General features: G+C 60.3%; 1 protein-coding gene across 5 annotated transcripts in view; it reads right to left on the bottom strand.

The window, feature by feature from the left end:
- Positions 1-22,428, bottom strand: part of INPP5A (inositol polyphosphate-5-phosphatase A) — a 174,662-nt gene that overhangs the window by 9,308 nt on the left and 142,926 nt on the right. For all 5 annotated transcript variants that reach the window (XM_064595491.1, XM_064595490.1, XM_064595492.1 and 2 more), the window contains 3 exons: positions 12,166-12,261; positions 11,963-12,037; positions 4,504-4,577 (listed from right to left, as the gene is read on the bottom strand). In XM_064595491.1, coding sequence (XP_064451561.1) covers positions 4,504-4,577; positions 11,963-12,037; positions 12,166-12,261 — 245 coding nt within the window. The remainder of the gene's footprint in view (positions 1-4,503; positions 4,578-11,962; positions 12,038-12,165; positions 12,262-22,428) is intronic.

The raw sequence follows: 22,428 nt of genomic DNA, 5'->3' as shown, positions 1-22,428 counted from the left end.
GGCGCAGGAGATGGACACACATGGTGTGCTCTGCCCTGTGGCCGTTTCGGCTCATTTTCAGGGAGTATCTTTGTTTTGCTAGAAAGGCAGAGACTGTTGTCGCTCAGAAACGGGCATCAGACAGGAGTTTTCTCAAGAAGCAATGAAATGAGCCATTTTTCCCCGCCAGGAAAATATCCAACGGTATTTGTTGTCAATAATGGCCCCAAATACCAGCTTTCAAGGAAAACCCAGAGCTTTGGAGGATGTGTACGGGCCCAGGTGCCTGATGGTGTCCCACGGGAGGGACGCGCCGTCCGACACCCACCAACATCTGGGACACGTGTACAGTCTGGCAGCCTGGGCGTCCCGAAGGCCCGGCCGGTGATGTTGCCAGGTGTGTGTGTGGGCGAGAGACCCCTTCCCACGGCCAAGAACTAGTGGGTCACAGGTACGGTTTCAGACCCACGCCGCGGCCCGTCATCGGCTCAGGGACACACCAGCTGGCATCGCGGACCTTCACGTGGCGGGGTGCTGTCCCCGGCATGCTGGCAGGGGCAGCACCACGTGGAGCGCAGGCGCGGGCCCTCCGGCCTGCTCCCACTCCAGCCTGGCCTGCGGCACACTCCGCCTCTCACCGTCACCCACGACTGGTCACCCTAATGAAGGTGCTGTCACGCTGAGCCCTCGGTGGAGAAGAACAGAGCTGAAGGCTCCGTAAACGCCTGAAATATTAGCACCTTTTCTAGCAAAATGACAGTAGTAAGTTCTAGTCCATGAGGAGTGAGACTCTGTTAGCTGGTAGAGAACAGCGACAAATGTGTCTGCAAAGATCCGCTCTCTCCTTACAAGGCCTGTCCGCTGACGAAACGTCCGTGCGGCTCACGGGTGAACAACTGTGCTGACACTCTGAGCGACACTGGCCGCCGCGGGGCAGCTCTGGCCACGACGGGACAGCTCCGGCCGCCGCGGGCCGCCCCAGGGCAACATCTTGCTCTGCGCGGTGCTGGGAAGGAGCCTTCAGGGAGGGACCGGAACCGTGCCATTGGTGTGCAAGGCCCTCAGCACATGGATAAGGGCAGAAAGGCTCTGAAAACCACGAGCAGCAGCTACAGGAACGGATGCTCTGGGTCTCTGCGTGCCCTGAGTTCCCACACTGCCCCCTGGGACAGGCAGACGCCCTTGGCTGGCGTGCCCCGCGTTCCCGGGTTCTGAGGCCTCGCTGAGACCAGACCCAAGACAGCCTGAGGCAGCCACGGCTCCCCGGGCCCAGTCCTCACAGCCTTCCAGAAAGTACTGGGAGCCTGGCAGCGTGCAGGGAGCACAAGTCTGTCCTGACAAACCCCCAGGAGCCGCAGCGGCCGTGGGGAACACACAGGGTGCGCTTTGTCGAGACCTTCTGGCCAACGCAGGGCAGCCTGCGAAGTGAAGAGCCATTCTCACAAAATGGAAATGTGTAGGGTGAGGTCTCCTGGGCTGTTCACATGCCCAAGCCACACACATACACCCATGCACATGCCAAGGCAACACATATACAAGAGCGGCCCCCACACATGTGCATGAACGTACACTCCCTACTCACGTGCACGCACACATGCACAAACTGCACGCACATCTTGCACGTGAACACACGCCCACGTAGTCATGCACATGCAAACACCACCCATAGCTCCCACCTACATGATCCAGGCACACCCACATATACAGCCCTATACCCAGATGTGTGCGGGTACAGCCATGCACGTGTACCGACTCTGTCTACACACACCTACACACGCCGTGTACACACACCCGAATCCATGCAGACACCCATCCATGCACGGGTGGACTCTACACACTTGTCCGTGACCCACTCACACACCCTGTACACGCACACCTTGACCTGCGCACGTACACACAGACCCATACCCATGCACACGATCCTCCGTCCTCATCCCTGTGTATGCACGTATGTGTCCACGCACGCACACGCAGATCAGCGCGGGAGCTCATACACCCCTATGCACACACGCGTGCACACACATGCACACACAGCATACCTGACCACTTATTTTACGGTACCGTCAGAGAATATCTGGCAGGCACCAGAGCCCTGCCCATCACTCATCACCTGTCCTTTTCCCTGACTCTGCTGTTGCTTATACTCTTCCCACAGCCTGGAGCAGCTCTCCAAACCCCACATGGCCACCCTGGGCTGTGGACTCTGGTCACAAACACAGTTTCAAAAATACAAGAGAGCCAAAGGAGGGAGACTGGTGTGACCCAGGCAGCGGGGGAGGGGGAAGACCTGGGTGGCGGGGGAGGGGTGGGTGAACCCGGCAGCCAGCAGGGGAGGGAGATGGCCCAGGCAGCGGGGGAGGGGTGGTGACCCGGGCAGCTCACCAGGATCTCTGACTGCAAACTGGGCTCTGGTGGTTGAGAGCCGTCAGTTTGGTTAGAAAGCTTTCACCTTCCCTCCCGGAAACTACAGTCTTACTTCCTAACTAAAGGGAAAGTATCTGATGACCCAACAGGCAAGGCCTGCCCCTATGAAGCCAGCGTCCCCTCCTGTCACCGCTCCTGTCCCCAACCAGCGCGAGCTCTCTGCTCCTACAGGCTCACGGGGTTCCCCGGGCCGGCGGCCCAGGACAGCACCCTGCAGCGAGTCCCGCCGGCCACATCACGCAGGACGTTCTCCCACCACCTGAGCCAAGCAATCCCGTGGAGGTCTGTGCTCAGCAGCTGTGCCCCGCACCCCACGGACCTCGCGGAGGGCAGGGTGACCACCCCCGTGTGCACCTCCCACCCCAGGCGTCCTGGTGAATGCGGGAGGAGGTACTCCAATGACCAACACACACAGGCGGCTCGCTCAGGCTCCTCCCATGTGACACCAAGTCATGCCCTTCTCCTGTCTGGGTGTGAAAAGGACCCCAGACGAGCAGGCAGGGTTTCATGGCCGTGGCTACTGCCACCGTCCCAGGGAGCCCCATGCTTTCTTTACCAGGGACCACCAGCCCAGGGACCACCAGCCCAGGATCCCACTACCCTATGTGGGTGTGTGAGGGTTGACTTGTCTTTCCAAACTCTTGACGTGTTCAGGTGTGGGCACGCAGGTTTCTCTGCCACCCGGGCTGGTGGTGGGCTTGCTGCTCACCCCCCCACTCCCCGGGGCACTGGGCACTGGCCACCAGGACCCCGGGGCTCTGGCCTCGACCACGTCCTGCTGGCATCTTCCATGTCTGCGCCCAGGTGACTTTCAAGGTGGCAGGTTTGAGAGAAACTTGAGAAGCAGACGCCAGCGCAGGGTCCATGTGTCCAAAGGGTGGTGACCTCTGCCCAAGGTGGCCCCCAGGCCTCCTTCTTCCTCTCCAGCTCAGCAAAGCCCGAAAAAGAGATCCTCGAGTTGTTCAAATAGGGAGTGCCATTCAGGACATCTGGCCTACCCCACCCAGGAAGAGGCAGTCTCACAAATCCTAAGAATCCCTCTGGATCGCAGGTGACTACCTGTGAAGCAGGGTCGGGGCTCCGAGGGGGACACCCTTGGTCAGTCCCCGGGTGGGAACTGCTGGGTATGCTCCTCTGGTCTTGCTGCGTTCTTGGCTATTCCAGACCCACAGTCCCTGCCTGTCTGGTCCCCTAAAACACACGCTGTGGGCCCCTTGGCCAGACCTGGACCTCGAGGTCAGAGGGGCACCAGCCCATGCCCATGAGCAGCAGAAAGTCCCACGTCCAGTGGACTGTGGGGTCCTCTGCCAGACTTCACACGTGCGACTGCTGAACAGTGGCATGGGGATGAGGGGCCCCTCACAGAGCGCGCATGAAAGCCCATCTGGTTTCCGAGCTTGTTCTAGGAGCAGAGTTATTCTGTCGACTGGGTGTGGAGTGCGCCCCGAGACACTCCCATGCCCGTGTTACAGTTTCCCGGAACATGCCCAAGTGATGAGAATTTCCACCCAGGATCTAAAAAAGGGGGGGGGGGGGAGGAGTCCCATGATAGGGCCTCCGTGTCCTTAGGGTGCCCCCCCCGGAATGACTGGGGCTGAGCCGCAGGTCCAGCTGCAGCTTCCAAGGCCACCTCTGCTGGCTCCTCTTTGCCCCGCGCCCTCTAAGACCCTGGGTGCCTGTGTGGGCTGCATCCCCCAGGCTGCTCACGAGGTAATGCGCTATCATTGCTGCAGATCTGAAGATTCTGTAAACACCAGAGCAAAGCTCAGCAAAAGCTTCCATGACTGAGAAAGAGAAAAACGACCCAGAATCCACCCCCAACACACTACAACGCCAAAGATCCTGATGTTCCCAGAAAGACCCAGAACCCAGAGTTCTCTGGGGCCCACAGCATGCTAACCTGAGAAGACAGTGCTTTACATATTTAAAAAAAAATAATAATCTTTTTTTTTTTTTTTTTTTAAGAGCAAATAACAACTGCTTTTTGCTCTCAGCTGGCTGTAGTCCTCAGGTCGTGGAAAGGGCAGGAGGTGGAGTGGTGCACGCAGGTGCCCGAGAGGAGAAAAGTTACCTGCTCATCCAGCAAGCGGTGTTCCTTACCTGGGAGGGAACGAGATGTCCAGTTCATACAGTCTGTCCTTAAAAACAGACAGCTCTTTGTCAAATTCTAAGAGCTAAAGAAAAGAAACAGAAGAAAATGAGGTCACTTTGGTTTGCCTCACTGGACAACAGGAAAGTCTCTGGTGGTCTGCGTGCAGCAGGGGCCCACGGAACTTCCAGGAAACACACCTGGCACATCAACTGGTCCATCTGTGGGTAGCCCTGCCAACAGCTGGCCATTCCTACCCCCGGGGAGATCCATGGGCACCAAGCACGCCCTTCTGCCTGGGAGGCCATGCCGGGACTCCAGCCCCACTGCCCATGGTTGACTGGCCACGCAGGGCCACCTTCCTCTGCCGAAACCACGAAGGGCAGCGGACCCAGCAATGCCCTCACGCCAAAGCAATGATCTACGGAATGGACGTGGCTCTCATTTTTGCCCACACGAAGTCAGAAAGCGAGCAGGCAGTATGGGATTCCGGCAGTAAGCTTGGGAGTGAAGCACTGGTCTCTACACGTGGAGGAGACAGAGCAGCCTGCCCTTAGAACTCTTCAGAACCAAACCCCAAAGGGCACGGTGCCCCCAGGAGGGAAGGTTGCCAGCAGCAACGTCCAGCCACCCTGGCTGAGCTGAGCCTCCGCTAGGCACGGCCTCGGACGTGCGCGCAGATCACGTCCTCCCACGACCCCAGCACCTGGCTCCTGTCCTGGCCACCTTGTTCATCCCTCGTGAAGCGTGGCCTCAGCAGCTCGGTGTACACGGGGATGACCTATGTGCCAGGCTGCTGCCCGAGCCACCTGCACACAGCACGCCCCCCGCCGAGCCCTGGTGCTCTCCTGGTGAAGGCCAGGGGGAAAACAGCACGAATGTGCACCAGAAGGAACGGTCTGTGGGTTGGGAGGGTAAACCGATTCTCTTGCATTCACGCGTTCCTGCAGAATCCTGGACACTCACAGACACGAATCACAGAGAGCCTTAGACCCTGCCCGGTGAGGCTCAGATGCCAGGGGTTGGGGGCCTGGACCCCACAGCTGCCACCTGTGAGCTCACATCTGCTGGGCGTGAGCCTGCCCAGTGCTGCCCCGATGGGCACGGGACTGGGGGGCCCGGGGGCGGGGTGCAGGGTGGGCAGGGGAGACATGGGGTGGAGGGCCCGCAGGGGGAAGGGAGGCCCGGGGGAGCACACAGGGGCTTGGCTTTCATGGCACCAAACGGCCTTGTTGCCCCTGCATCGAGGGAAGACTCCAGCTCCTCTAGAGTCCAGGGAGGGCTCCAGGCCAAACAGCTTCTGGTAAGTCCCTGAGTCAGGCCTTCAGTTGGGGCTGGGGATGGAGAGGAAGTCTCTAGGGAGAGATGCACCCTGGTGTGTGTGGGGGGCCTGGACAGGTCTCGCAGCTACGTGCATGTTTACACGTGTGTTTGTCCTTGCGTTTACGTGCACACACATGCCTACAGCGTGTTTCTTATCTAAATCACCCTGGAGCTTGAACTCTCAGCCTTCCCAGATGGGACACAGGCCCCGATTCCGGCAGGTGGACGTGGGGGGCGGGGGGCTGCGGGCTTCATGCAGGCGCTGTGTGGTTTTGACCAACGACGGCTAAGAAGAGCAACCGGCGGGCCCTAGGTCAGGGGCCAGGGTTTCCAGAAAGGACCCGTGCGGAGCATCTAGAGCGGTGTGGCCACGGCTGAATGACGGTTTAACGGAAACGTCCAGGGCCGTGTCCTTCAGCAGGATCATGTGCTTCTGGCCGCAGAGCCGGGCTCCACTCTCCCAAATTCAGCTTGGAGGCTTAGACAAACGCGGCATCGCAGAGACTGAGACCGTGGACCGGCGGCGTCCCGCGGAGCCTGCGCGCGCACATTCCCGCTCCTTCCGCACGCCGCCGCCCGGGGCAGTCCCTCCTGCTCTCTGCCGGAGGCCGCTGTGTCCACCCACGTGAGAGGTCCCGGGGTCGCCCTGGCGCCGGCCGCATGCAGACTCGGCGCCGGCAGCCTGTCCTCGTGGCTCTTCCCTCGGGTCACTGTGTTGCCACCTGCCACCAGCATCCCACTGCTGCTCTACGTCGCGTCTTCTCTTTCCGTCCGGGGTCCCGCTGTTCCGCGTGGACACACCCTGCTCCTGAGGATTCGTCTCCTGTGGTGCCAACATCAGCTTGCCGAACGTGGCCTCTCAGGGCGTGGCGCGGCACATCGCCCCCACCCCCGCCGGCCTGCTCGGGGTGCCGCAGCCCTACACGCTGCTGCCTCAGCGGTCCCACCACTAATTTACCCGCCTGGACTTGACTTCCGCAGCAATACTTGTACCAGTTCTGTGTGTTTTTTAATCTGCCCGTTTCTTTCAGGGCGTGTTGTTTATTTGTTTCTGATTCTTTCATATTTTTAATCCTTCTAAACATTCTTATTTTACAATTTCTATCAATTATTCTGGTGTTCATCCGATCTTCTCAAGGGCGCACCCTCCGTATGTCGGGCTTTGGACTACAAGCTCGCCTCCCGTGGACCTTCATCTGGGGGACAGTAAACGTGGTGCCTGCCCTCCATCTGATCGCCCCCCGGATACGAGAAATGCAGGCGAGGGGCCAGGCGCTCAGGTACAAATACTCCGATTGTAATCCCGAAAGCTGCGACGTGCTAGGACTTAATTCTCTTCCTTACACTTTGAAGGAAACCTGGGAATAACCTAGGCCCCAACCTCACGGCAGCTGCAGTGTGCCTCCTGGAGCCTCGGCCAGAGAGGACGCTCCCTGCCCCTCGGGCACCCCTCCTGCGGGTGGACGGCCGCGGTCTCTCTGTGGCTCACTTGCACCTGACCCTCCTCTGTCCCCAGCAGCCTGTGAGTCCCATGGGGGCATCTGTGTCCATTCTGCACCCACTTAGTAGCCCCAGGACTTTGACAGAAATCCAAACATGGTTTCCAAAGGTCCCTCAGGAAATGAGACGCTGCCTGTGCCCGGATTCCTCCTGTGAAAGGGGTTCTTTTCTCCTCACTGCGGGCGGCTCCCTGATGCCGCCCACACCCCCACACTCCCTAAAGGAGACACCACTGCCTCCCGGCTGTGGGCCAAACCCTCAGCTGCTTCTCAAACTCTGCAAGAGGATGGAGGACCCACTGTCCTTGGTGGCCAGGGTTTGTTCACACATGTGCACACGTGTGTCCTGTTGTGTTGATACATTTCTGACCACAAGGACGCTGACCATCTTCACTCCACTGTGTATCTGATCCCAAGGGGCAATGGTGGGGGGTTCCCACGTCCCCACGATCAGCCCTGGGGCACTGAGAGGGACTGGAGGGGGACGTGACAGCACAGCGATGCTGACTCTGCGTGTGTGTGCGCCCGCGCACACCCGCGTGGGGGTGCCTGGGTGCACATGAGCACATGCATGTGAGCGCGTGGCTTTCACTGGTCACTACTGAACATTCCTCTGTTCTGTGCAGCCTCAGAAAGGGACCCTGTTAGCCTTCCTGGGCCCTGCACCGCCTCGGTGGCCAGAACCTGCCGGAGGGCATCCACATGGGTGGCATCCACGTGATGTGGTTCTGGAATATAGGTGAGGTCTGGTGGGGTCCTGAGCCACTCTTCACAGATGCCACGGCCTGGGGTCTGCAGGTACCCACACTATGGCACCCACACATGCTCCAGCAAGTGCGGCCTCGCAGGAAGGAAGGAAGGAGCCGCCGGCGTGGCTCAGAGCAGGAGGGACTGAGGACAGCCTGTCAGACCAGCCACCCTGGTCCCAGACAGCAGCTGCGCCTGGGGAGGGAGCCACTTGGACCCCACCACGTTTCACCACGTTTCTCCTTGCTGAGCATGTAAAGGAAAATTAAAGCAAATAAATATCTGGTTTGGAATGGGTTTGAATCTTCCAGTTGCTAAAACAGTAACAGAGCCACTTTGGGGAGGACCCAGACATCCACGGTAGGGTCTCTGTCCGCAAGGGTCCCCCTCCCGAGCTTGTCCTGCTGTGCGCCCACACCCCAGCCTGCATTCACACGGCCCCAAGCCCCTGTCCGGGAACGGACGCTTCTCAGGTGGCACCGCCTGGAAACACATCCACACACCCCCCGAGCTGGCCCATCTGGTCGCAGGCCGGGCGGCCAGCGTGCTGGACGCCACCCCCCTCCCCCCGCCACGGTGGGACCAGGAAGGGACAGTGCCCTGGGCTCCATGAGAACCTTGGGGGGGGGGGGGGGAAGTGTGGCCCCTGGGGCCAACTCCAGCTGTGAGAGAGGTTCCTGATTAGAAATTATGTTGCGTTTCTGTTGAATTGATAATTTGTTTCTCTTTGAGATTTTTCAGAAACATGATAACCAATTTCACATGTATCTTAAACATTCTTCTTGATTACAAAGTGAAAAACAGTGCAGGCGTGTGTAGACAATGATAAAGCAGCCTGGCTGATCATACGTATCTGTCAGAAGCCGTCCCAGCCACACAAATTCCACTGTTACTGCAGAGACACCAGGCTGATAAAGAAAAAAGAGCCCGGAAAATCAATGCGCCTTGAGCTGGAGCAGTTGCTAAACACACAGAAAACATCTCTATCCAACAGGCCGAGCGCTGTGAAGATTCCCAAGCCCTGCCCTGGGACAGCCAAGGAAAATTTAATCTCTCCAAATCCTCACCAGGGCACTCCATCCTGCCGCCCTGACAGCCACACTTATAATTAATTATACAATTTCGATGGGAATATCGACTAAACAAAGCTATAAATCATAGAAAAAGTCAATAGGCATGGACACATTCAATCATGTCCCAGCCAATGATTACTACTCTTAAAATACAATAATTATTTCCAGAAGCCAGCTTGAATTAAATTTCTGTCAGACGGGTACAAGACTGGTGCTTGATGAAGGGCGCGATGGATTTTGGGGCTGCGTCCAGCACAGGCACATCCATCCTGTGGATGGGTTGTTTGTTCCAGGGGCCGTGGGGCTGTGTGCCTCCCCACTGGGGTGCGATGGCTCGTCAGACCATTTATCTTGTCCCCGTGGCTGGTCTGGACGACCCCACTTCCTGTGTGTGATGGACGAGGAGGCGCCCGGGGCACGGAGCGCGCACACTGGTGTGACCCTGCGGGGCATTTCTGAAGGCACCGAGCGCCCGGGACCCTCAGCAGCAGCAGGATGGTCTGGAGAAGCCCCGGCAGACCCCTGGGGAAGGTGCCAGGCCGGGCGCGACTCTCTCCACGTGAGATTCCGGACACACGACAAAGGGGCACGTGGGTCTTTCCAAAACAGCCACGTGGAAATCTACTCTGTAACTCTGAACTGCATTTTTTCATCTCTGCCTAAAATACATTCTCCTGAATATTCAAACTTTCCTCCATCTTAAAAAATTTCATATGCTAGATAAACACAGACATAAAAACTGCGATGTCCAATGGCGACAACACTTGTTATTTCTAATGGTAGCAACACATGCTTCGTCCAGATGCTAGAGAAAGACAGTGACCATGGGTCCGTGTGCGCTGGCTCCCCGTTTCCAGAATGCACACCTTCTCCCTGGCTGCCCTATGCTGCCCTGGCTCAGACCCCACAGCATACCCTGCTCACCCATGTCCTGCTTCTTCCAGAACATTCCAGGCCCTGGCTGCCCCAGTGCCACTCCCGTGTCCACTGTTTGCCCGCTTTGTTACCGCCCTGGAGGCCTCACTGTCCCCCCACATCAGGGGGCTGCCTCTGTACCAGGGGCCCAGAGAGCCCACCCTGCCTCCAAGCTCAGAAAGTCACGCAGCTGCCCAGAGAGTCTCCCGGGTACTTCCCCTGCAGCCGGTGCCCCCCAGCAGTCCTGTCCCCAAACCTGCCCCTCGAGCTCGCCTGTGCCCCGAGTGCTGAGGCCCTGAAATCACGGGGTTGCTGCACTCTTTGGCGTGGACGGCAGGTAGGACAGGTCCTTACCCTGGTGCCTCCCGCCTAGGGAAGTGGACTGGGCTGTAAGCGTCTGCGTGCTGAGCTGGGCACTGCAGGGGGCATAGGAGGAGAGTCAACCTCGCCAGGGCCTGAGGCCCCCTGAGGAAGTGAGATATGAACTGGCCAGGGCCAAAGGGCACAGTGTCCACTGGGACAGGCTGGTGGGAAGGGCAGGTAAGGAAGATCAGAGCATTTGCTGGGGCAAAAGTAAACCCAGTGCCTGAATGGGGCGGGGGTGGAGCGGACCGAGAGAGCCAAGCAGTGAGTGAGGCCTCAGAGACCAGAGCAGGCTCCTGGCCCACGTGAGTGAGCAGGCTCCAGGCTCACCTGAGGTCCATGGGAAGTGGCTGAGGGCTTGGAGCTGAGGCCTGACCCTCTGCGCACAAGCCCCAGGCTGGGCCCCAGGCTCGGGGTACGCTGATGGGGCTCTTGCAGCAAGTAAGAGGCGGTGGCCCCGAGGTAGTGGACACAGACCTGGTGGGGGGCCATGGGCCATGGAGGGAGGAGTGGGTGTAGGGATGGAGGCGGGAGTGCGGTTCCTGGCTAGCAGTGTGAAGGAGGGACACAGGACCGACAGTCTGCTGCCCGGTGGGACCATGCTGTCTCCCAGCACTGACACCTGCCAGCGTTCATCTGCACACAGACCCGAGGGATCCTGCCACACACGGATGGGAAACTGAGGCACAGGTGTAGAGTACTCAGCACGGCCGGGGCCTGAGGGCAGGGGTGACAAGACCAAGCCGGGGCTCCCAGATGCAGAGAGGTGAGCACAGGGATGGCGGGGGTGGGGCATGAAGTCCAGGCTTTGGAATAAAGTGTCCTCGAGGCGGGTGACCATGGTTTTGGTGGCGCGGAGGCCAGACTGCAGGGCGTGGGGGGGCTGGGAGATGAAAAGGGGGACAGCTATGCACAGAGCCCCCCAGAGCGGGGGTGGGTGGCAGGGAGAGCAGACAGGCTGGAGGGCAGGCAGGCGGGCAGCAGGTGTGCTCAGGGGTCCCTACCTGCCGGGGCACCCGCCCTTAGGGAAGCCTCACACTTCCGGCATGCGCCACGCAGGACCTGCCCCTGCACACTGCACCCCGGGGGCCGTAGGGTCAGGAGCCGCCCCTCGTAGACTGGGACTGGCCACGTGGGGCTGCTACACACGAACTGCTCATCCACCAACACTCTTACTGCCCAGCTGGACACCCCAGGAACACACTAAAGCAGGCCCGAATCCCGTGGCGGGTCTGGCTGCCCTGCTGCGCCTCTGGATTCTCGACGGCGGGCGGTGGTTCAAAGGCGGAGGAGTGGCTCCCGCAGGACCAGGTCTCGACCAACACGCACTGCACTCTGCACACACACATGCGTGCACACACGCAGCCACGGGGAGGCCTGGTCAGACGTGCACACGGAGCCCAGGCCTGTGCCGGCCGCCCTGAGCACCTAGGGCGTGAGCACCCCACCTCCCACACGGAGGGTCTCCAGACCCGGGCAGGGACGGTCCCAGCTGCAGGTGCACGGTCCCGGGGGCCCAGGACCCCAGGGGCATCAGAGGCAGCGCTCACCGCGGTGCCGTTGTTGTCACGGAAAACCTCCTGGTTGAAATAGTCGAAGAGTTTCTTTTCCAGCTGAAGCATAACCTGCAGAGTGGAAGCGGACATCAGTGCGGGCGGGGCGGGACCACGCCTCGAGCAGTCCCTGTGCTCCCCAACTCCAAATGGCCACGGTGGCCTGCCGTGGTCGCGGCCCTCAGCTCGGGGGCGCTTACCTTCCGGTCATTGTCCGACTCGCGAAATATCAGCTTCACGACTTCATTGGTGTCGGCGGCGCGGACGGTCTGCATCGTGGCCTTTGTGCAGAGAGTCTGGGAAAGACACAGAAGGGCCTCAGTCCCACGAGAGGGGCCCACAGCCCGTCTCCTCAACGCGATCAGCACACTTCCTGGCCTCTCTCCCTGACCCCGTCCTTTCCAGCCCCTCCACGTAAAGGGACCGCGGACCCGCCCGCACAGCAGCAGAGTGTGACGGGCACCCCATCCAAGGGCAGGCCTGTCGGCAAGCGCCGCACACCTGGAGCGGGCCCTGGCCTCCCTGCCCACCTCTGCTTCCGGGAGCTGCCCCACAGCTGGCTCGGCTCAGACCCTGGAAGGTCTGCTGGGGCTTCACTGAAGACAGCCCTGTGCAGGGCAAGGGCGGGGAACTCACTGCCGTCTCGTGCTGTCCCCGTGGCAGGCTGGGGACACACACTGCCACGAGATCTGCCCCATAGGCAGCAGGACAGGACGGGGAAGGCAACACCAGGGAGAACAGAGGCCACGCTGGGTTCGGGGGCAGACATTGACCGGCTGAGGGAGGGAACAGCTGAACAGGCGGGGAGAGGGACGAGGGAGCAGGGTCAGCCCCACGGCCGCACGGCACAGCCCAGGTCACGGCGAGCAGGCCACCGTCTGATGGACTACAAACTAAATTAAGTCCAGGTTTGTTGAGAAAATTCTCCCAGTCGGAACTGGGTGTGAGGCGGGAAAGGCTGGGGCAGGTGCCAACGAGTGGCTCCCTAACGGCAGGACGACACTGGAGACCCAGGGCAGCAAGCCGACTCCCGGGGCCCCGAGCCATCAGGGCTACTGAGGAACGCATGTAACAAAGGAAGTACAAGGGACTTGTCCTTGTTCAGAAGGAGAGCAGCACAGAAAGAAGGCAGACTGGACGCGGGAAGCGGGGGCCCCCACCCCCTGCCGCTGATGATGCTCTTTCCTTAAGGAAAGGTCACATGGGACCAGGGTCCATGCACACAAAATGTCCAGAAAGGGCACGTGGAGGCTGCCTGGGACTGAGACTGGTGCGTAAACCAAACCTCAATGGAGCTATTCTTTAAAAATGACTAGATGAGTTTTATTTAAAAAAAAAAAAGACCACTGCAAGAAAACAACTAATTTTGACTCCTGGGCCCTTGTGAAGTTGTGAGAAGCCCTTCACCCAGGGGAGAGCGGGAGAGCAGGCCCGGGTTGGGTGGGGACCCCTCCTGAGCAGGGACCCACTGGGATGAGCCGCAAGCCCCTCCAGAGCCAGGGGGCAGACCCCTTCCAGGTACGTGGGGGGCGGGCAGGCACACCGCCCAGCATGGGGCAGGGGAGGCAGCGGCTGCCGTCCCCACAGCGTCCTCCAGGACAGGCCATTGACATTCAGGGCACAGATGAGTTAAGCAGGTCAAGCCCCCAAAGTGGCTTTTGGACTCATGTGTCACAAATCAGTCTGGCCGCCTTCAAACAGTGCGGATTAGAACAAGCGCAGGAACAATCCGTAGCAGAGCGCGGCCACCCTGCCCACCCCTGCATCCTGAGGAGGTCCAGCTCCATCCAGATGCTAATGCGCTTAAGTGGCTTAAGTGCTTCCTTGAATGGGGGAGGGCTCCACAGGCAGACGGCCATTGTAGCCACCCCAGGACGCGATTCAGGAAATTCTTGGTTCTTCTTCCAAAGGCATCTGCTAGAAACTTGTAAAAAAATTGCTTTATTTAGCCATTTTGGGCGGGCTCCCAAAGTATAAACATCTGATCAGCCCGGGCGCTGGGAGAGAGGCCGGCGCTTTCTCCGCACCCTCCCACGGAGCCACCTCATTCACCAGGTTGTAAAGAAGTGATCAGGCCCCGGCCAGCCTGGCCTCGTCCTCCTCTCTGCTTTCAATCCGCAGTCATGACCAGCCATGCAGAAACCTGCAGGCCGGGGCCTTTCCGCTCGCCTACTTACGGAAGGGATTTTTCCTTTGAAAGGAGAAAAAATAATACCCAAAATGCTATTTTTAAAGAGCTACCTAAGATTTATTTCATTACCAGCAGCCACACGAAGGGGCAGCAGATAGGACAGCCCCGCACTTTGTCTTCTTGGCACTTGGAGTGCCGGTTTTTGTCTTGGAATCTCACGGGACCGCTGTCCCCAAGGCTGTCCACCTGTTGTGTGGATAATGAAATTCTTGGGTTTCTTCTCAGTCCGGATAAGTTCTGAAGCAGGGCTGCTAGACAGGGCAGCCCCAGGACCCAGGGCCCCAGTGTCAGCCCAGAGGGCTATTTCCAGTGCTTTCTGCGGATCCTGAAGTTTACAGCCAGCCTGACACAAAGCCACCAGCGGTCCGAGGCGCCTGCGTGCCCCGCCCATCCAGGAGCTGAGTCTGTCCCAAGCGCTCCCACTCAACTGCCACCATGCTCCCCCCTGGTGCAAAACTCGACCGAAGACGCGAGCACCCCTGGACCCTTCCAGCCGGGCCTTCAAGATGCAGTCTTGCAGAATCCACTCTGTACCCTCTGCTGCAGACAGAAAGGCCCTGTGGTCCGAGGCAGCATGGACGGTGAGCAGGTGGAGCTCAGTCCCCACCGCAAGCATGCACTGGTCTGACCGGCACCTACCACGTGCATGACAGAGCTCCAGGCTCCTGGGTTTCCTGGGAATGCCAGCTGGCTGGATCGGACAGGTCAGGAAAGTCCTGAGTTTGAGTCTCCTTTCGGGCCTTACTGAACAAAGTAAACAAACTGGGCTGATTTGGGGGCAGCTAGGTCTGTTAGGAAGTATGTCCCAAAGTTTCATGCGGTATGTTTTAGTCTGTGTTGGTAAGAGGCACATAGACCAAAAATATCTGAACATACATTTGAAAAATTCCATCAGGAACAGGAACTAGGTAAGGCAGCTTTAAACAGAGGGCTGGAAAGTCTCCTTGTTTAAACTGCTTAGTTTCCAAACTGTACCCGGAAGCCGTAGCCGCTGTGCCGTGTACCCACTCGAGGCGGCAGGACCCACGCCTCCATCTGTGTCCAAAGCGTGGTCTCTGAGCAGGTTCCCCGCCATTTGCTGTGAGCTCAGTCAGCCGAGGCAGACTCTCAGCCGAAGTTTCCAAAGGATCAGCTCAGCCCCGGGCAGGCAGGTGGCCTCTGCACGTGCCAGGACCGGGGGGCTGCGAGCCGGGCAGTGTGGAGCCAGCGGTCGAGGGTGTCGGGGTGAGACCATGGGGGCCCCGTAACATAGGGTTCCCGGAGGAAGAACTGGACAGTGAATGTAGAGCAGACGTGTGGGGGCTCCAGGGACAGGCACTCAGGGAGCTGGCGAGGGGCTGAGGGGCCCCCAGGTGCAGTGTCTTCAGTGTGGGAACTGTGGTGGGGAGGAGATGGATGGACAGGAGACAGGACACGGGCCGTGCTGGGGAGGCAGCCTCTGGAAGCGGGCCCGGGCCACAGGATGTGGACAGCGGAGGGGATGCGTGCGCCAGCGCAGGTGTGAGTCCAGAGGCCTGGCGGGTCCTTCCCTTCTCGGGGGCACGCCTCTCCATCCTCCTGCTTCCCTCCACCCCAGAAAACGCAGGAAGTTGGTGTATATATTGGAAGCATATTTCGAATTTAAAAATGTCTGAACAGGAATGGGGAGTCCCGCCTCTGTCCGCAAGGCCCAGGTGGGCTGGGAACCTGCGTTTGGTTGCACTCTCCCCCAGGGTCAGGAGAAGTCCCCATGGGAGCGGGCAGGGGTCTGGTCCCCCTCAGGCCTGGAAGAAGCCCACCCCCCAGGCCCGTGGACGCACATCACTCTGCATATTTGGATGCACTCAGGGTCATGGCACCGGGAAGGACTGTTCCGGAATGCAGTGAGGGCTGAGTTGGGGCGAGCCTGGGGTCAGCAGGCTCCTCATCGGGGTCCGTGACATCCCATCCGCAGAGCCTGTGCAAGAACCACGGAGGCCACAGGGGCCACAGAAGCAGAGCTAAGCTCCTGGGAACATGGGTGCCGGGAAAGGGCCCTTTCTGCTCCCGTGACTTCCTCTTACCGCCCACGTATCCTGGGTCCTGGCAGTCCGCACATCCTGTCTCTGTGCTTTGATGCAAAGTCACCTGTTTGTTGGTGGAGCCATGAACCCCCTTCCTGCAACTCTGAGCCCCCCTGTCAGTGACGGCTGGGTCCCCACTGAGGGCCACAGGCACCCAGAAAGTTCTCAGCAGACGGGCTGCATAACTTGACCTTCCAGAAGCATTCTGAGGAGGCCCCGCTCCTCTGGGAACAGGATCAGAAGGTCCTGGAAGAAGGTGCCCTCCCGCCCAGAGCACAAGGGGTAGCCAGGGACGCACATGCAAACTCCATCCCTGCGGCCTCCTGACCTGACCACTGGCCCCAGCAAAGCCTGTCCCAAATCAGCACAAGGGGGAAGGCCGGCACCTCGAGGACGCCAGGCGCTCCTTGTCTGGCCTGGAGCGGAGCTTTCCAGAGGGGTGAGCAGGGCCATTGTCTCGGGGTCGCTGTCCCTCCCCCATGGTTGCACAAAGAGGTGGGGCAAGGTCCAATCCCGACTTTAGTCAGCGATGAAAACCAGTCGGGCCAGATGTCCACAGACTGTTTAACGTGCAGGGAATGGACGACGGTGCTGGGGCCGAGACGTCCTCAGCAGGGCTGCTCAGGGCTGGGTTAAACAGAACAGAAGCGAGCCCCATGAGCCAGCCTGGGCCCCGCATCCAGACATGGTGCAGGCAGCTTCGAGGAAAACACTGGAGCGAATTCTTAAGGAATTAAGAATTAAAAATTTCTGCAGCTGCAGGAATAGGCTTCTCTTTGTTTTCAAACCGAGACCACTGGGGGAGGCACTGGGACCCTGGAGAGCCTCACAAGGCCCCCACGGCCTGGGGCAGCGTCCTGGCCACGTGTTTACCCTCACCTGATCTCTCCCGCCAGGCTGCCTGTGGGCACGGCTCCGGAGCTGTGAGCTAACCTGGGCTATATTCCCGTGCCCCCTACTCCCAGAGAGGGATAACCCCACGGGGAAAAGGTGTTTGATTGCTAAGCAGAGTGTGCTTTTGGCGCATTCCAGACGTCAACACTCATGGAGGAAAGGAGGAGAGAGGAGGAAGCTTCTCTTCACTCATCTGCCTGAAACACTCCCTGGCCCACGAGTGTTTCAGGCGACCAAGTGAATGAGGGCCCAGGGAGGACAGAGGAGAAAGGAGGAAGCAGGAGGGACGAGGGCAGAGGAGAAGCCTTGAGCCCTGCCCCTTGCCGCGTGCCCAGGGACTCCAGAGGATGCGCCCCTCCTGACTCTCGGCCTGGCCTCCGTGAACTGGTGGGTGGGCTTGGAGACACATTTCCCCCATCGTTCACGCCTTTCCCAGGAAGCAGGACCCTGCTGCAGGCTTTCATCCCCTGACAGCTCCGCAGAACGACATGCAGGCCCTCTGAGAGCGTGAAATCGGAAACAAAGGCGTGCTCCAGCCTAATTTCAGCCACAGATGCTCACGGGGCTGACTCTGGAAAGGCTGGCAGGAAAAGCTTGCACAAGAAATGGCTCTTAAAACAAAGTCTCCAACTTTAAATGGAGGTGCCAAGGAAGCGGTGAGCCCAGCAAAGGGCCTGAGGGCACTGGGAGTCTCAGGGATGGAGGAGGACCAGAGTCATCGACCCCCAGACCTGGGGGTGCGGCCCCACTGCTTCCCAGGACCAGCCGTGGGACCCTGTGCCACCCTCCCAGGACCTTCCTGACAAAGCGCTACAACACAGCGGAAGCGGTATGGTGCTGGGGGGCCCCTGGAGGGAAATGACACGGCCAGCCTGCGGCGGGCTGTTCGGGGAGGCGTCTGGGGCTCAGGGAGGGGCTGCAGACACCTTCGGAAGCAGGGAGGTCGGCACTCTGGCCATAGCAGAGCAGGGGGTGGGGGGTTGGGGCAACTGTGATGAGCTGGCCTCTGTCGTCCAAGAGGAGAGCGGAGCCCCTGCGGGCCGCAGGCCGGGGGCCTGGATGAGCCGAGAGATGGGCAGGTGCCCTGCACGGCCGTCTCGGGTGGCCCTGAGCTCTATGTGCTCACGCAGACTTTCCTCCCAGGCAACAGTGGTCTCTGCCCCATCTGAGAGCAGGTCCCAGGCGCAAGCCCGGGTGCCATGCACCTGCTGGGAGCAGCGGCTTCTTGATGGACCAGAGACCCTGACGCAGAGCATGCAGCGCAGCTCCTTTCCCCGGCTCCACCCAGGCCCAGCGGGCGATTCTGCGGCCTCACCACGGGGTCTGTGGTGTCGGAACCACATCAGTTACGGGGTTAGAGCGAGCACCCCGTGCACACAACACGTGGACACGCATCCCCATGCACACACAGCACTGAGACGCACAGAGGGGTATGACAGCAGGGGGGGCGGCGGGCCTGGTGGCTGCAATGGGGAGTGTCCCGGTGGTGATCCCCTTCATTTTTGGGGTCAGGCTGGTCTGCACTGTCACAAAGAACGGTTCAGAATGGGGCCAGAGGGCCTAAGGGCCGAGCAGGGCAGCTTCCACCAGAGAGCATCTCGAGGCCTTGTCCTCTCTCTGGAAAGATGCTCACTGTCTCCAGCAGGAACTGTCCCCAGCGGTCGCCCATCCCATTTATGCTGGCTTCCCAAAGACCCTTCCCATGAGCGCTGGCTCTTTCCAAGGTTTTCCCACCAAACCCCTGTACTCTCAGGAGAAAAGAGGCCTATTAATAAGTGTTGGGGAACCACCATCTCTGAGGACCCCAAAGCGCTGACACCACAGGCTCGAGGGCCCTGGCCACTGCAGCCGGGGGACATGGGGAGCCGCGAGCGGGTCCTGAGGAGGCACTGTTATGAGGGTTAGGTCAGCCGCCAAGGCACCTTCCCCCTGTTTCAGACTGTGCACTGTTCATCCAGAACAACAACGTGCCATAAAGACCCTTTCATCTCTCCCAGGACGGCTCTGCGGACTCCCTACCAGCCGGGCCACAGGGACGGGTCCTGACAGAGCTCGGGCGCACTGGGCAAAGCCCAGAGGTGGTTGTGAGCCCACACAGGACCACACAGCCGGCATTCTGGAAGGAAGCTGCGTGTGCTCTTCTCAGACCGGTGTCCAGCAGGTGTGTGCATGCCCGCAGCTCAGGCCAGGAACGAGGCCCTGGCTGGGGACACTGGACATGCTCTTGGTTTGGTCTCTTGAGAACACCCGGGCTTCCATGGACACGCCAGGGCTCCGACCTGGGACGACTGGAGGGCAGGGGCACTTCTTCCCACCAGCAGCGTAGGCCACAGATAGAGAGACAGCCTGCCTGCCCACCAGCTTTGGCACCCGTCTGCAGTCCTAAAATCCCCATGAGCTGCGCTGACGCCAAAAGTGGGGTAAATAAAGCATGAACTAGCAGAACACACAGAAAAAAGCATCACAGATTGGTGAGCACAGACCTGACCATGAATCAGCAAATCAAGGTCCTACATTAGGGGACTGGTGAGGGGGAACGTCTTTTTTCTATAATTATGTGGATAATTATTTTTTTTTTTTCAAAGATTTTATTTATTTATTTGAGACAGAGAGAATGAGAGACAGAGAGCATGAGAGGGAGGAGGGTCAGAGGGAGAAGCAGACTCCCTGCAGAGCAGGGAGCCCGATGCGGGACTCGATCCCAGGACTCCAGGATCATGACCTGAGCCGAAGGCAGTCGCTTAACCAACTGAGCCACCCAGGCGCCCCTGTGGATAATTATTTTGACATCAATCTACCAACTGGAAATACGAGCTAATGTTTGTAAGGCAAACTTTCTGGGAGAAAATACCCTAGGGGCGCGCCTGGGTGGCTCAGTCCTTAAGCGTCTGCCTTCGGCTCAGGTCACAATCCCAGGGTCCTGGGATCGAGTCCCGCGTCGGGCTCCCTGCTCGGCGGGAAGCCTGCTTCTCCCTCTCCCACTCCCCCTGCTTGTGTTCCCTCTCTTGCTGTGTCTCCCTGTCAAATAAATAAATAAAATCTTTAAGAAAATAAAATAAAATACCCTAAACACGAAACCCAAAATTGTCATAATTAAGTATAACGTCACAGTTTGCTTTACTTTGATGCCACAAGCCCCATCTCAAAACAGACCAGATAAAGGTTTCTTTTCTTCTGAAACAGTAATTAAATGAATTTAATGATTTAAATGAGTAAATCTGTTGTTTTAAAGCAAGACTCTTAAAAAGCCACACGAATAAGCCAACGCACCACGCATGAGCCCCCCACTCAACCACTGCGGATACAAGTGGAGCCCGCAGTGAGGAGGTGGCCTGGACGCGCAGCCCCGTCTGCGCCAGCTCCCAGTTCGGAGGAGAAACCCTTTCGACCACCAGCGTCTGCTCACGGCACGGAGAAGATGGAGCTTCTGCACACCTAACCCACACCACCTGAGGCCACTAAGGGCTGTGACCGCTCCACACCCAACGAGGCTTTCTCCAGGTGCCTCTCGGGACTTGGGACGTGGGCTGGTGCATCCCTTCCCTCTGTCCCGAGGACGCCAGGCTGCCCAGGGCTCCTGGGCTGCTCACACCCACCACTCCCACCACGGCAGGGGCAGAAACACCAACTCGCTGCTGGGGGCTGAGGGGGGCTGACGGGGGCTGCTGGGGGCCGAGGGGGCTTGACGGGGGCTGAGGGGGGCTGCTGGGGGCTGCTGGGGGCTGACGGGGGCTGATGGGGGCTGAGGGGGGCTGCTGGGGGGCTGATGCGGGGCTGAGGGGGGCTGCTGAGGGGCTGCTGGGGGCTGCTGGGGGGCTGCTGGGGGCTGCTGAGGGGCTGACGGGGACTGAGGGAGGCTGACGGGGGCTGCTGGGGGGTTGCTGGGGGCTGATGAGGGGCTGACGGGGGCTGCTGGGGGCTGATGAGGGGCTGCTGGGGGCTGACGGGGGCTGCTGGGAGCTGACGGGGGCTGAGGGGGGCTGCTGGGGGCTGCTGGAGGGCTGACGGGGGCTGAGGGGGGCTGCTGGGGGCTGACGGGGGCTGCTGGGGGCTGAGGGGGGCTGCTGGGGGCTGACGGGGGCTGGGGGGGCTGATGCGGGGCTGATGAGGGGCTGATGGGGGCTGCTGGGGGGCTGACGGGGGCTGGGGGGGCTGATGCGGGGCTGATGAGGGGCTGATGGGGGCTGCTGGGGGGCTGACGGGGGCTGCTGGGGGCTGCTGAGGGGCTGACGGGGGCTGAGGGAGGCTGACGGGGGCTGCTGGGAGCTGACGGGGGCTGAGGGGGGCTGAGGGGGGCTGAGGGGGGCTGATGCGGGGCTGATGAGGGGCTGGATGGGGCTGCTGGGGGGCTGCTGGGGGCTGCTGGGGGCTGCTGAGGGGCTGACGGGGGCTGAGGGAGGCTGACGGGGGCTGCTGGGGGCTGATGAGGGGCTGATGGGGGCTGACGGGGGCTGCTGGGGGCTGATGAGGGGCTGATGGGGGCTGACGGGGGCTGCTGGGGGCTGGGGGGCTGCTGGGAGCTGACGGGGGCTGAGGGGGGCTGCTGGGGGCTGAGGGGGGCTGCTGGGGGCTGACTGGGGGGCTGAGGCGGGACTGAGGGGGGCTGATGGGGACTGCTGGGGGCTGACAGGGGCTGACAGGGGCTGACGGGGGCTGGCGGGGGCCTGTGTGCACCTTGTCGGTGGCAGGGTCTGGGGCGTGGCTGGGACAAGCTAGCTGGAGACCGGATGCCCACCAGCACTTCCTCCTGCACTCAGTGTCGGCACGGCGACCTTCCTGGCTGCCGGATCTTGGAGGGCCTCCAGACGGCTGGCACAGGCCGTGACAGGGCGATGCCCCCTCCAGGCCGAGTGGGAGCGCCTTCCCCAGGACGTGGGAGCACCTGAGGGAAGGAGGCTGGCGGCAGCGAAGTCTGCAGTCTGGGGACGGGGCTCTGGCCACTGGGGGGCTGGCTGCACCCCTGCTGCTGGCTGGGGTCTTCGGCGGTTTCGGGACGCAGCGGGCTGGCTGTGGGTCCCTCTGGCCCCTTCCAAGGCCGGCACCATCAGGGCTGGGGGCGCCCCTCCCGGACGGGCCTCACAGGACCCGGGTTCCACAGGCCCACCTGGCACCTGAGAGCACGCGCCCGTGTCACGCACTGACAACTGGTTTTGAAATGGCCGCCAGCCTCCAGAAGCGCACGCGTCAGCATCGCTGTCAGGGATGAAGGACAGCAGGTGGGCGCGGCCGGGCAGAGACGGGAGCGCCTGGTACCGCTGTCGCCCTTGTCACTGCGGCCAGCTGAGCGCCCCAGCTGCCACCGCACAAGGCATAAAACATACCCTCCAAGCGGTCCC

The sequence above is a fragment of the Mirounga angustirostris genome, unplaced genomic scaffold (genome assembly GCF_029215605.1).
Source record: "Mirounga angustirostris isolate CCGP_5_RB_7025 unplaced genomic scaffold, mMirAng1.0.hap1 SCAF_6, whole genome shotgun sequence".
Taxonomy (NCBI): domain Eukaryota; kingdom Metazoa; phylum Chordata; class Mammalia; order Carnivora; family Phocidae; genus Mirounga; species Mirounga angustirostris.
This window is presented reverse-complemented; position numbering and strand designations above follow the sequence as displayed.